The sequence below is a fragment of the Leuciscus leuciscus genome (assembly GCF_965113295.1).
Source record: "Leuciscus leuciscus genome assembly, chromosome: 3".
Taxonomy (NCBI): domain Eukaryota; kingdom Metazoa; phylum Chordata; class Actinopteri; order Cypriniformes; family Leuciscidae; genus Leuciscus; species Leuciscus leuciscus.
In genome coordinates this window covers 44,653,001-44,668,153 of record NC_138727.1, presented here as the reverse complement: position 1 = coordinate 44,668,153, position 15,153 = coordinate 44,653,001, and the positions used below count along the sequence as shown (strand labels likewise).

General features: G+C 39.7%; 1 protein-coding gene across 5 annotated transcripts in view; it reads right to left on the bottom strand.

Moving 5' to 3' along the window:
• Window positions 1-224: 224 nt before the first annotated feature.
• Window positions 225-15,153, bottom strand: part of znf827 (zinc finger protein 827) — a 78,915-nt gene continuing 63,986 nt past the window's right edge. For 2 of the 5 annotated variants that reach the window (XM_082163210.1, XM_082163208.1), the window contains exons 11-13: window positions 11,147-11,344; window positions 9,477-9,654; window positions 225-4,655 (exon numbers count right to left, since the gene is read on the bottom strand). In XM_082163210.1, coding sequence (XP_082019336.1) covers window positions 3,785-4,655; window positions 9,477-9,654; window positions 11,147-11,344 — 1,247 coding nt within the window. In that variant the 3' untranslated portion in view covers window positions 225-3,784. Of the gene's footprint in view, window positions 4,656-4,962; window positions 5,014-9,476; window positions 9,655-11,146; window positions 11,345-15,153 lie in introns of all 5 variants that reach the window. The other 3 variants (XM_082163212.1, XM_082163211.1, XM_082163209.1) reach the window with 3 other exon arrangements.

The following is a 15,153-nucleotide window of genomic DNA, read 5'->3' as shown; positions in this document are numbered from 1 at the left end:
CTTTTTTTTTTTTTTTTTTTTTTTTTATGTGGTGAAAAAGGGCTTCCATACAAATCCTTGCTTGGAAACAATTTTACCTTGCACTGATGTCACTTCCTGTGTCCTCATTCTGTGCCACTTTAACTATATCTTTACTCTGTACCTGAATAGAACAATTGCAGGTTATGAAAGTTGGAGACATCAAAGTAAAACATGCGTGCATTGATAAAATGGACAACAAGACCTTTAAGGTAATATGTGATGTAAGCTTTACTTTCAAATCCTGTTACATTTAGAACTGGCAATTTGAACAAAGAATGCAAAAACCAAGAAAACCGAAATACAAAACAAAATAAAAAGTACAAATGATCTAATTACCAGTTATTGTCACAAACAACCCTGTACAGCCTTAATAATGAAGTAATAAAAAAGCTTTATACAGCACATAACAAGTTTACTGGGTGCCAAAAAAGGAACAAAATGATACTTGAGCCTTATTGAGTTGTAGAGTACAGCAAGAGATAAAGCAAACAGATTGTGCAGAATAACCCGCAAAGCTAAATGCAAAACGAGTTGGTCTTTTTTTTTTTTGACCAAAAAAAAAAAAAAAAGAGTAAGTGCTACAAACTAGAGATCAAGAGCAATTTCATGCATCTTTTGAAGTGCTAAAAAGGTAGTCAGTCTCGTTTGATGCGCAATGACGCTAAAACAAAAAAAATGCTGCTCCTTGCGATTAGGCAAACAGAACGCCAAGTATTAGGTATTTATAAATACTGGAATTGGAACAGAGAGAGATCCCTCTTGCCCACACAACTTAGCATGAAAGAGCAGCAGGCATGTTCTTCTACATGATGATTACATGGTGTTCCAAGGCAGACGGACAAAAGGATGTTGTCCAATGGACATTCCATTTGAATTCATTCTATCAAAATGGGTCCTGAGGATCAGTTTCACTTCATCTCAGGCTCTTGGGCCACTCCTTGCCACCAAGTGGCACTAGAGCATAAAAGATAATGGGTTGAGCAGGAGCTTTATTAACAAGCAAAGAAGCTCCACTTAAAGTACAACATACCACTAGACTGCATGCTGGGAATTTACATAAAGAAAATTAAAAGATATTATGAGAGCAAAAAATACAAGTAGGCCTATAAAGTATGGATACTGTGTGGGGCCAAGAAACTATACCATATTTTAATGGCTCTATTTCTAGCCTGCATTTCATTTATAAAATGGCCTTAAATATAGATATGTTCACCCAAATCCTCTCAATGGGAATAAACATAAAACTGGGAGTGAATAATTATCTCTTTGCAGTTCAAGGTTGACCTGCAAAGGTTCCTTTTGGAAGGTCAGCTATATCCAAAACCTTTTGTCACCTGATGCAATTTATATCTAAACAGGACACTTTTTTATCCATTATCTGCTATCCTTGTATGAATGTAGGTGGGAGACCATTGTACATCTATGATGGACAACATTGAAATTATTGATCAAATCATGTTTGCTAGACAAAAACAGGGCCACAGTTTAGTCCTAAAGCATCTATAGTCAAATAATATTTCAAAATATAGACAAAGTATTTTAGGACCTAAAGCTTGAGCTTTGCACATGTTTTTCATGACAGGTTAAGTAGAATGGATTATAGACCGATATATTGACCGGGCAAATTAATCAACCAATATTTGGCCATATTGAGCTTATGGGCATCAGCTTATTGGTGTTTGGTTACTAAACCAAACACATGCTAAGTTACTCTTTTAGCACCAATTTAATTTTCCTATATTCTAAATTCTTAAAATAGATCTGTCTATCCAGTAACTAAGCAAAAGTGCTCATCAAAAATCAATCTGTAACTGCAAATTTTACAGTTAATCTATTTAGAACATGAGTTAAACTGTATTTGAACCGAAATTATCTAGGGGATAGATTTATTCGAAGCTCCCCAACATTATGGGCAGTGAATCCAATGAATGTTTTACATTTTAGAGCATTGAATATAATTGCGTTTGGATACTTTGTTTAGAAAAGTGCAATTTTTACAGCACTGTGCAAAACCGCTGTTAAAAATGTAGCCTGGCCCTTTGGTGTCCAGGGGGATTTTGAACTCAGCTGTCCGCATTACACATGCCATACGACCCATCAAAATTGAGCAGTCAACCACTGCTGTTTGGCAAATACCTACAGGTTTAGAATTTGTATTTTCAACCATTGTGGCAAACCAAAAAACAAACAAACAAAAACAATTACTTAAATAGCATTGAGGCTGTCTGAAGAGGCAGAGGAACTAATTGGCATCAAGAACGTTTTCTGTTGGATGTAAGTGCTTTTGTTTAAAACATTTCAAAAGTTTAAGTGCAATTAAAACTCAAAACACGGAGAGGGGAACACAGAATTATGGTACCATGTTTGCCCGCATATGGAAAGCCATGCTTCCACAAATCCTACTCATAATGGCTGCCTCCACATTGCACTTGAGAGCCATTTTCCAATGGGGTTCTCATAATAGCTTGTTAGTACAGGATATATATATATATATATTTATATATATATTTGCATTTTACATTTCAAAGGCTCTTTCAAAATAAAAGTAATAATACAAAATAATAAAACAACTAGAAGAACAAAATTTAAGACACAGAAGGCCACTGAGATACCATTGTTTTTCCATGAACTCACTTACCACCGTCCAGCTACCTCTGTATCACTTTAACATTAACCAACAAAAAGTACATTCATTCAAGTCATTTTGGAACATTTTTTTTTTACACACAAAATTACAAAAAAGCTCCAAAAAGCACCATTGAATCGGCCTTTGTGACAGAATAATCGGTTCTTTCCCAAAAACCTGTCACCTTATACATCTTGTTAATCGTAGGGGTGCGCATTATATACGTTAGCTATGCACAGGGCGCTTGACTGGTCACTTATATCTCATGCCTACTGGATACCGCCAGCCCACCTTGGTCAACTATGGCACAATCTGCAGAGAACAATAGTAGGGTGAGTGATACTGAAGGGCTGCATCATGGGTTGACGACCACTGCGGTAGTGGTAATGATTGCTTTTGCCATTAGCGTGCCCTGAATGGCTTGTATTAAGAAATGCCATCAGCTGTGCCTCCAGGTGTCATAAAGGGCCTGATGCTTGTTGCTGAGGCAAGATTAGCATTTGCCAATGGTCTCACCATTTAGCACAACCAGTCAATGCCAACAGACGTGGGGGAAAAGAGAAAAGAAAGACTACAAAACTATGTACAGCTTGATAAATTAACAAGTGCGTGGTCTGAGGCTTCGCTTTGGAAACAAGACTCGAAAGATAGCTATCCGTTTCATTGGTTTTTGTCGTGCCATATACTGTATACCCCAATATATTTCATACTGAGCCCCTAAATGACTTCAAAAAACAATTGCAACACATAGCGAACATGCTGTCGGATTCCTGACAAAATGCACAAAAAAAGCTTAGCGCCTGCAAGCTTATATATTCTTTGTTTCCTTTCGCCCAATAAAACGAATACAAAACTTGTAATAGATAAAGCACTATTATCGGATTCCAGGTCATTCACAATTTGCAGAGGAAAACAACTGTTATAAGACCTCTTAAAAAAGAGCAACGATTGGATTGCGATAGAACAGAAAACGAAATGCCTTGAACGTGAATAGCATTTCCTTTGATAAATGGATGTTTTACTATCATTACTACTTTTCAGGGCAGCACTTCAGCCTGCCTGTGGAACAGTTAGTGATGTTGGTGACTGATGATATGAGGAAACTCAGTGAAGCAGAAGAAGCAGGGACGAGGATGGTCAAATGGTCTTAGCTCTCTCTGTCAGTCCAAGGTATGCCAGGAAGGAGTGTTTAAGTGACGGGGGAGAGGGCGGTGACTGAGGGGATGAGTTGGACCAGAATGCCGAGAAGGGCGGTGAGGAGTTTGAGGGTGAGGGGCTGTGGAATGTGAAGCGCCGGGCCGTAAAGAGCGTGGTGAGGGGGATGAGGTGAGCCAAGTCACAGTTCCTGTACTGTTCCAAGTAGCGAGCCGCCAGTGTGGAGAACGTGCCGTTGGCCGAGAGGTAGCGCGCGGTTGGCGTGCCGTCTTGCTGCTTGCTGGTGATTGACAGGGCGACAGACTGCAAGGCTTGAGAGGCGGACAGGTTCATGAGCGGGCTGGTGCTCCCACTGTCCCCGCTCCCGCTGCTGCTCCCACCTCGCTCCAAAAGGCCCGGACGTGGCGTACCTGGCCGAGCCTCACCTTCCTCGGCGCTCCCCTCCCCGCCTTGGTGCTTTTTAACATGGCGGCTGTAGACGAACGGGTGAGTGGTAGTGAACGGGCACTGGGTGCAACCGAAGGTCTGTCTCGGCGCATGCTTGAGCCGTTTGTGGAGGTTGAGATTGTCCTTGCGTTTGCAGCTGTAGCTGCAGCGGTCGCAGTGGAAAGGCCGCTCGCCGGTGTGCACGCGCACATGCTCGATGAGCTTGTTGGCTGTTTTGGAGAGGTAGCCGCACTGCTCGCACTTGTAGTGGTTGCCCAGGCGGTGAGCACGTGTGTGCCTTTCCAGCTCTGCCTGATTGGCCCACACGGCTTGGCAGATGCGGCAGCGATACTCCATCTTGTAGTGCGTCTTCAGGTGGCCCTCCATGGCGGCTGGCCTGTTAGTGGAGTAGATGCAGAGAGGGCACCTGGTCAAAGAGACAGGAGGAGCAGGGTGTAGGACACAGAGGTGGGAGACATTTAATAATGCACCTCCCGAATGAGAAAACACACTCTGTTCTCTTAAATGAAATGAAGAACACACAGAATGGACAAAGGGAAGGGATGAAGGAGGCATTTAGTGTGTCTTACCCTCTGTCGTGTATACAAGCTACAGTCTGTGTGTACACTGCTACGTGTTAGAGGGTGTGTGTGTGTGTGTGTATGGCAGTGTGGTTGCGGACAGGTTGGAACGGGAATCAGATGAAGGTAAATGAATAAATGAGTGGCACTTACATTTAAATAGCACCTTTCATCTGCTCAGGGCCCCAAAGCGCTTCACAAACCCTGCAGAACAGAATGACCTCAGAAAGCACACTGTGAAGGGCGCCTCTCTACCTCAACACTGAACTAGAGCGCTGTGAAACTCTCTAGCCCTGACTAAAAAAGCAGCTGGGCAGCCAGAATACAGCAAGACTCCCATCAGCTGACAGTGAGCAAAATTTATTTGATCACTACTGGGATTTGTGCTCTTATGTTTTGAATCTCTGTTGTGCAATGACTCTGGAGTTTGTCTATACACCAAAAATTAGTTTATAATTTGTGAAAATTTTGTTGAATCAAGAGCAGCTGCATAGTGCATTATTTTTGAGGGATAGTAAAAGTTAACAAATTAATAACAAACAGATTATACGGGCAGTAAAGACGAACAGTAAAGATACAGTAAAACAATGAGGATATTTTCACAGAGTAAGCAGACACTCCACCCAGTCCTGTTTTCCAGTTAAAATATCTAAACATACTTAAACCAAAATACTTTTTTTTTTTTTTTTTTTAAGCATAAAGTAACACAATTTTATGTAAAAGTGTATGCACCTAACAAAGGAATTGGCAGTAGGGTAACCGTAATATAAGGTATTCTCCATTAACTTAACTCGTAACTCACAAAAATGTATCTTCTTTAAAGGAATTAGATTTCTTTTTTATAAATTGGAGAACAAAACAAAAATACTTTAATGTGTGCCAGAAGAAAGTATGACATCATACAATGACATCATTACCCACTGGTACACCTCAATTACAGACCAACATCTGGCTCAAAACGTTGAATTTTACCCAGAAAAGGGGTGTAAAAGTGTTGGTTAAAATAAACGGTTTGTGACCAAAAGCAATTTTATCTGAAAAACATGAAAGTCATCTTGAGGACTGTCTCAAAAAAATCGTGAATATCATAGCTCTATAATCTTACAGCATGTCTCATTTGGTATATTGTATTCTTTCCTAAGCAATTTTTGGAGAAACATTTGAGACAAGGTTGATACTTCAACAAACCACAACTTAGAATTTGCCTGTGTTTTGAAAAAGCAACCTCTGAGGAATAACATATTCCTATGGGGTGCATTTATTGCTGCTTTTCTTGGATTTTATATAGGATTATGTAAATAGTATAGAATTAGCAGAGAATCTCCAGAGACTACATGTCTAAGATGAGGACACTGAAGTACAGGTATTTATATACAAAAATATACAGTCCAGTTCCAAACTATGACACCTTGTATGGAATATTCATAAGCAGACATTAATCCAGCCAACTGGAACCCTGCTGTGGGAGAAAGATCCCGTGAAAAAAAACATGCAGTGATTTGTAAGCAGTCAGCTGCTATACATATAATATAACATTAATGTCGACCACACACACACACACACACACACACTTAAACTCCAGAGTCATTGAACCATTACAGATTCAAAATATAATTGTTTAAGATACTGACCAAGAAACACTTTCTGGGGAAATAGAGATAATTTTTTTTGCTCAAATACTGGAAATACAAAATATTAAAATGGAGGATTAATTTAATTGTTTTTTTCCAGCCTCTTACATGAGAGCTATCAAATAAAAAGAGAATAATAAACCACAGATTACATGCTGAGTCCCTTTCAAATAACTTCCCCATTTGATACATTTTTAAATAAAAGTCAGAATATAGAAGGCCTGCCTTTATTCATTGTCATTATTATCTTAAAATCTCAATATTTAAAGGCGTACCATCTTTTCAAACTTTTAAAGGCACATTTGGAATAGAAAATGCTCAAATAACACTTCTTATAATGCGTTTTATCATAAATGCCAAATAAGGCCGCTAGTAAAACACTGTCTGTCCCTCCATGTTAGAGAAGTTTTGCTACTGTTTTAGGTTTATTTTCCTCCTTTACCTGTGGCTTGTAATGGCTAAGCGCTCTAATGAGTGATAACTACAATCTAAAAAATGTGTCTAGCATGGGAAAGCATAGCCATAAATGACAAGATGAGGCAATGAAATCTGAAATACATGACCTTAAGACATGAATTATGTATGTCAAACAACTAGACAAGCACAACAGAAAATATCAAAGACTGGACTTTGTGTTTGTTCAGTTTCATAAAACAGAAAAACCCCAAACAAAACAAGATATCAACTTGGGGGTCAGTTCGTCTTGTAAGTGTTTGGAAATAGGGTGTCTATTTGCCTTCAGATGAGTATTCATTGTGTTTAAATGTGTTGTTGTAACTGTGGTGGCGGTTATGACAGGCTGAGAAAGAACAGTGTGAACTGTAGCCTAATGGTCTTGGCAGTGGAGCTGCTCAACAGATGGACTAGTGCTGACTGGCTTGTTGTGATTTCTTCTGATATATTTTCACATGCGGGCCCAGACCTTTTGCAGTAATGTCTACCACAGGCTTTCCAAAGGAAGGGGCTCGTTCATGAAAGTGCCTGTGATTTGTGTGCTTACCTATGTAGAATTAGCATCCCTGACTGTCAATAACACTTGCAAAGTGGAATTACAAATGATATATATGGGGAGCCCTACTTCCCAAACATTGATTAATAATATAGAAAAATAACAGGCTTTTATTATTCCTCTTGTAAATTAAAGTGTAATTCAAAAAATGTAAGGTTTTACACACCATGTTGTTCCAAACCCATGTTTTTTATTCCCTTAAATAGAACACGAAAGATAGATTTTCGGTAACACTTTCATTTGGAGTCCAATTCTCACTATGAACTAGTTGCTGATTAGCATGCATATTAATAGGATATTGGCTGTTTATTAGTACTTATAAAGCACATATTAATGCCTTATTCTGTATAACTATATTCTACATCCCTTTATCTTACCCAATTCCTAAACTTAACAACTACCTTACTAACTATTAATAAGCAGAAATTATGAGTTTATTAAGGCAAAACTCATAGTTAATAATTCGTTTATAGTGAAAATTGGACCATAAACTAAAGTGTGACCACATTTTCTTCTCTTTGCAACTACAATGAATAGGCCTGGAACTTTCAAGCTTCAAAAAGGATACAAAAGAACCATAAAAGTGGTCCATATGACTAATGTGCTACATTCTTCTATAGTCTTCTAAAGGTAAGTGATGAACAGACAAATTTGTTATTCATGAAAAATCTTTTCCTTCAATAGGCTGTTAACTTGAGAACTGCTACAACCAGATCATTGAGTCAGTGAGCTGAAACTGAACTGGATCAGTCAAAGGGCCGTGACACACCAAGTCGGCTGTCGGCCAACGTCAGGCCATTTGCGGTGTGTTCCATTTGGTGAGAGCTGATTGGCTATTCAGTTTAGCAAATAATTTAGTGCACGAGAATAAAACGAAAGTGATGCAAGTGAGCAAAGAAGTCAAGACGGCACAGACAGAAGGCTGTTCTAATTTTACATCATCATACATGAGCATTCCAATATGTGAATATTTTCATTACAACATGAGACACCTTTAATGAAGAAAGTGATCAGCATGATTGATATTCACAATGGGAAGCAAGCGCTGCTTTGATTAAGGTTTGTATATCTGCAGTATTGTTTTTCGGATAGATTTCGTTATCTGCAAAAATAATCAGTTATTTCCTTACACGCAGGCGCAGAATACACATGCTAGTTGGTAGTCGGCTGTAGTCTTTGCAGTGTGTTCAAGCGCAGCTTTTTATCCCAGACGCAGCCGACAAGGTGACAACACAGTCGGCTTTCCTCTCCGCTAGCTTTTGACGCAGACTTGGTGTGTCACGGCTTAAAAATTTGAATAAATATTACTGTTTATTTTTATTTTTAGATGGATCGATTCATTCACTAGATAAGAACTAGAACTCTCGAACCGGGATTTAGACTACTGTTTCTCTCATTAACTCTCGTAATTGAAAGGCTAGGGCATGTATCAAGATCTTCAGTGAATAACCACTGAAATTTTGGTCTGTTCCTTAAAAAAGATAACATATGGCTATAAAAGACTTGGAGAGAGTATGGACAACTTACGATACTTTCATGCTGTTTTAGCATTCTTTTTGAAACCTGAAAGCTCCAGTACCAATTAATCGCAACTGAATGGAAAAGAGCAAATTGGACTTTCTGCAAAATTTCTTGGAAGTTTGGAACAACATGAATTAATGGGAGAACTGTTCCTTTTAAAAAAGTATTAGCGGTAAAGTGAGGTTATAAGTAGTACATTGAAATCTCTGACTAATTAGCATTGTGAACTAATATATGTTTTAGGCACATTCAGGAACTCTGTCTAGAACACACTTCTACTGTACATGGCTCCACGTAGAGGTTACCCTGAAGCACTGCTCGATGAACTTTGCTCATATCTGGTACAAACTCTGTTGTGAATCCAGCCTGATCCTCGACCAGTGCTCCTGGATAGACTCTGTTTAAAACTGGGCTGTGTCCTGCCTGAGGGGGTAGGAGCTGAGGTAGGGTGGGAGCGGGGTTTTGTGAGGTTGTGGGGAGGGACGTGCTGTACTTGCTTTCCTTACTTGAGCCCTCCAGCGGGGACGGTGTGGCACTTCTTGTGCTCCAGGAGCTGCTCGGGGGTCTTCATGAACTTGTGGCAGACGTCGCACTCAAACATACGCGTGATCAGGTGGATCTGTAGGTGCCGCTCGTACATGGGCCGAGTTTTACACACAAAGTTGCAGAAAACACATTCAAAGCCTGTGGGATAACAGCAAGGAAGAGAGAGAAAAAAGGCATGCCATTATCATCTCTATACATCATCTTATATTGTGTCAGCATTAGACATTTAATCTATTTTATAGCTCAATGATTCTCTTAAAGGAATAGTTCACCCAAAATTTTTAATTCTGTCATCAATTACTCACCCTCAAGTTGTTTTGAACCGGTATAAATTACTTTTTTCTTTTGGAAACAAAAGAAGATATTTTGAAGAATATGGGTAATCAAACAGTTGATGAGCCCGATTGACTTCCATAGCAGGAAAAAAATACTATGGAAGTCAATGGGGCCCATCAACTGTTTGATTACCCATATTCTTCAAAATATCTTCTTTTGTGTTCAAAAGAAGAAAAAAATGTATACAGGATTGGAACAACATGAGGGTGAGTAAATGATGACAGAATTTTTGGGTGAACTATCCCTTTAAGGCAGGGATTTTCAACAGTCATAGACCCAGGGACCTCCCAACTCAGAGACTGCCAGTAATAATAATAAAAAAAAGCTATATTTTCTTATTAACACTTTATAATAACTTTCATTAACATCCTTAACTTCAACTTCAAGAAGTCTCTCTAATGCTCACCAAGGCTGAATTTATTTAATCAAAAGTACAGTGTGGCGAGCAGGATGAATCACGACGGTGGCGTGATTACTGATGAGCGACTCCTGCACAACGCACCGGTCTCATATCACTCACGGAGAGGCGGAAGAACATAAAAGCATAAAAGGAGGAGCGACGACAGTGAAGAGCGAGAGAGGAACAGGCCTGGACTTTTGTTTTGTATTTGTTTATTTTATTTTTAAAGTTTTAAAGAATGTTCGCCGGTTCCCGCCTCCTCCTTCCCATAACAACAAACTTCATTACATACAGTAAAACAAGTAATACTGTAAAATATTATAACAATTTAAAATAACTGTCTATTTTAATATATTTTAAAATGTATTTTATTCCTGTGATGCAAACTGAATTTTCAGCATCATTACTCCAGTCTTCAGTCACATGATCCTTCAGAAATCATTCTAATATGCCGATTTGGTGCTTAAGACACACTTCTTATTGTTATCAATGTTGAAAACAGTCGTGCTGTTTAATATTTTGAAACCAAGATAAAAAAAAAAAAAAAATCAAGATTCTTTGATGAATAGAAAGTTCAAAAGAACAGCATTTATTTGTAATAGTAATGCTTTATTGAAACATTTGATCAATTTATTGTCCTCACTGAAAAAAAGAAAAGAAAACATACTGACCCCAAACTTTTAAACAATATACTGTGAAAAAAGTGAGCAATCAGCTGGTCAGGTGATCTCAACATGACCTGCTCCATGTAAATTAAACATCTTTTATAAGGCTACGACTAGAGTGTACAACATTTTTCAGAAGAGCAATTTTTTTTTAATACCTAACATGCCTGAGATCATCTTTAATTAGTTCTGGAATTAAATTAATTTGTGCAACTGATAAAAGTCTCACCTTTCTCTGCTTTTTCATCTGTTCCAGGGCCTGAGCTTGATTGGCTGCCCACAGAAGAAGGTGGAGCCAAAAGGCTTTTTAGTTCTTCGTTACCTTGGGCAACATCTCCACCTTCAGAGCTATTGAGGGAGTCGCTGAGGGCTGAGAGAGAGGAGGAAGTGCTCTTGGTCTCACTGAGTGGGCTTCTGGAATTGAGACCTGTGTGGGATAAAAAAATATAAAAAAAATAAAAGATATTGAAGGTCACTTCCTGAATACAAGACAAACTTGTATTTGAATGACATGATGGTATCAAAGACTCGGCTTAGCTTAAGCCATCAGAGAATTAGGCGGGAACATCTTTTAACGCTCAAGGTTTGATAATGTATTCTGTAATGAGTAAAGCAAAGGGGGAGAAAAATCCCGCAATTGATTGAGATCCACCCAGTGAGCTGGGCTGGAATATGTATGCCTAGAGCAGTGCGGTATTAAGCCTTAAAAGTCAGGGGAGGTGGGCTCTCTTCCCTAAGAGGCACTCTTGTGGGTTTAGCCTGACTTCTGTATCCAAGCAGCCAGAACACTCAAGTCTGCGCTCTTATTGATCTACGCTGTGCCTGAGAGCAGCAGGGGAGGGGGGCTGCCTAGGTCAGGGCCGCCACAGCTAAGATGGCGGGAGCATCTCAGGCCATGGCTCTCCCCTAGGGCTCTCAGAGCTCACGAAATGGCCGATACCAGCTCGTACACGCGCTTCGCTCACATGTTAAGACTTCCGTTCCTTTGAAAGAACACATGCGGAATACAGAGTAGGTGGTCATGTTTAATCTTTTGTCAGCTGCAATGACATCTTTGAATACAGATGCGCTGTGTGACTCGTATGCGTTATGAAGAGCAGGACTTCATCTCCGTGAGTGAACTCAACGGCCTCTATAAGGCTACTGTAAGCGGCAGACATGGCTTGAAATACCACAATGAATTAGAGTATGGGTTTAGCTGAACACCTGCTGTAAAAAGAGAAGCATGTGGATGTGCCAGGCGCAACTCTCTGTCACCTTCCTCAGCAGGAGACAAAGAAGTGCAGGCTGGTAGGCGCTGACCTGAGGTCAGCCAATCTGCAGCAAGAGGTGTCTCTGGCAGGGCGCTAAATCACAATTGACAAACCAACTTGTTCTTTTGCTGTCACTCTCAGAGCTCACTGTCTTTACGAAAGTGGACTCGAGCTCCGTGGCGTGAGGGTGAGTGTGGGAGACGTGGCGGAGTTGGGCTACTTGGATGGTTAGTTGTGAGAGACTAGGGCTATCGATTTTTCAGCCTCCAGCCTCTGTGAGGCCTGGAGTCTAATAACACCCACTCAAATGCGAACCCTCAGTCAGTTCCATGACCGACTAAAAACTAAACCCACGGAGAAACCTGATGATTGAGGTGTTTGTCTGTAATAACCCTTGTGAGTTTCTGTGTCAACATCGTCCACCCAGTGATCACTAGCACCACCAAATGGAACTGAAAAAATAACCATGGTTTTCAAACAGGTTTTCCAGACACTCCATCCACTTCGTAACCTGTTCAATGTTCAGTCAAACTGGATTTCCTGCCGCAACCCAACATCTTGCAAGCTGACAAACAGATTTTGAGGTTATGCTAAAAGTCCATAATCTTGTAAAAGAGCAAATGTAAATACTAAAATGTCCCATGATATGAAATGCTCCTGACACATAGGCCTAAAGACTACATACAATTATTGCAAATGCAAATGCAAAAAAAAAATTTGCGACATTAATCTAGTCGTGCGACAAATCTAGTATCTTTGGTTAAAATGGCTGTGGTTTCGTCAAATAACATCTAGCAAAGTGGCAATAGCTGATTACATCTTTACAGTGCAAGCTAATGTTTTCTCTATGCAACGAATGAGTCAGTCACAAAGGACCTGTTTACACTTGGTATTAAGATGCATTTTGGGTAATCTGATCACAAGTAGATGAGGAAGACACATCCCCGTTTACACCTCTCTTTTGTCCACTTTCGACCACTTTTGTCGTGATTTCTTCGAGGGGAGGGTCTATGGACGGGTAAATGTACGGGCTTTTTCAGATCTTTCGATCTAATGGACGAAATAATTTACATATAATGTGAAAGGAGATGGCAGAAAAAAATACGGAGAGCAGCAGCTTTCATTTCTGCTCTGACAGCTGCAAGACCACGACGAACACTGTGAGTGCATGTAAGAAATCAGGAATGGTGAGAGAACATTGTGCTTGGTACGTTTTTCATCTTCAAACCAAACTTAGGTCATCTTCAGCCAGCAAAGTTAAATCTCGTCTGGCTAGTGTGCTTCCTATAATGTTTACGCATTAGGTCAGTAGGTGAAGAGTAGCAACACATTCGACAACATGCGTTTACACTACGAAAGCAATCCAATCGAACGCGCTTTCAACTACCTCTGGAAGGGGTCGAAAGTATACAAGCTCAAAACATTTTAGACCCCGTTTACATCTGTATTTAGCGCCGTCCACTTTTTATGGGATTGGCGAAAATGCTTCTTAATACCAGGTGTAAACAGGGCCAAAGGTTCACAAAACAGTCTGAAACTTGCTTGTGACTTAAAGTTCCCCTGTAGTTAATTTTATCCCTTAAATCTTTGATCACCAAAATGACAAAAAATAAATAAATAAATAATCTTGTGAAAAATATTTCTTCATGCCTTAAAATAGCTTGAATGTAACTCTACACCCTTGCTTCATTTAGTATACACGGATCCATAAATATGCAAATTAGTCCCGTCTCCACTCATGACATCATACACCCGCTATATTGCTAAATGTACACGATTTTTCCTATCAACAGAAAAATATACCAGGATAACCTGGCATCTCTCAAGACTCCCCTGCTAGTTCGCTGTTAATGATATGCTAATGCCCGCCGGCAGCCTGGCACGTTGACGTGATTGGTTATAAGATTGTTTGTAACGTCAGAAACCCCAGCGATTTCAAACTGCGTTTCTGAGACTGTCTTTGGTCCACTGCAGTTTTAAGGAGAAAATACTCAGCAATGGTGTTGACTGATGACTTTGCACATGGTTTGTCTTAAAGCATATTAAAAACACCACATAGACATATAAACAACATTAAATACTTGATTTTCACCACAGGGGGTCTTTAAAGTCCCCGTGAACCGGAAGTTGCAAACGACTTTTCTCCAGTGTTGTGACGTATTTCCCAGTGAAACGGAATATTGAACAGAGGGCAGGGTTTTACTCTAGCGCTCCTCCTCTCCATCTCTGCTCATAGCAGACTAACGGTTTGAGGGGAGTGGTTAAGCGTTTTTCAACCCAAGCCCTCAAGCCTATGTCATCAGAGAGGGACCGCCATTCCAGACCGGCAGTAACTTTTCAGACTTTGATTAAAGATTACCACGGCAAACAATTTTTTTCTGTGTCTTAACTTGCACGGATTAATTGTTCACCACAAGACTAGTAATATGCGCTAAGAAAGTAAATAGGTTAAATTTTGATTTCATGCCGACTTTAACAGTTTGAAACAGACTTACTCAGTGAATTCTTCAAAACCATTTCACAAGCTGTGAATCAGTTCACAACTGATTCCTTTATAATGTCAATGCCACAAGTCATTTTTCGGTTATGTCCGATTCAAACTGTGTAATTTTTCAACAATAATAATAATAATAATAATACATTTGGCTCCAAAATATTTAATTTTAGGAGAACATGACTCTCTTGTAATTTTTTTTCGTCTGAAGTCCTATACTCAGAACATACCTAGTTACAAAGTCAGCAGAATAATTTTCAGTTTCAAAAGAAAAATGCAAATATTATGATGTACTAGTGCCAAGGTTTACCACATGTTTAAAACAAGATCAGAGAGTATGTTGGACACCCCGCAGAAAAGAACGGGCTGGTTTATCCTGGTTAGATGCTGGTCTAGCTGGAGAACCAGCATTGTCAAGATGTTCACTAGCAAAATTGGTTAACCAGCATGGTCTTTCTGGAAAAGATGGTTGAGCAAGATAGTCATGCT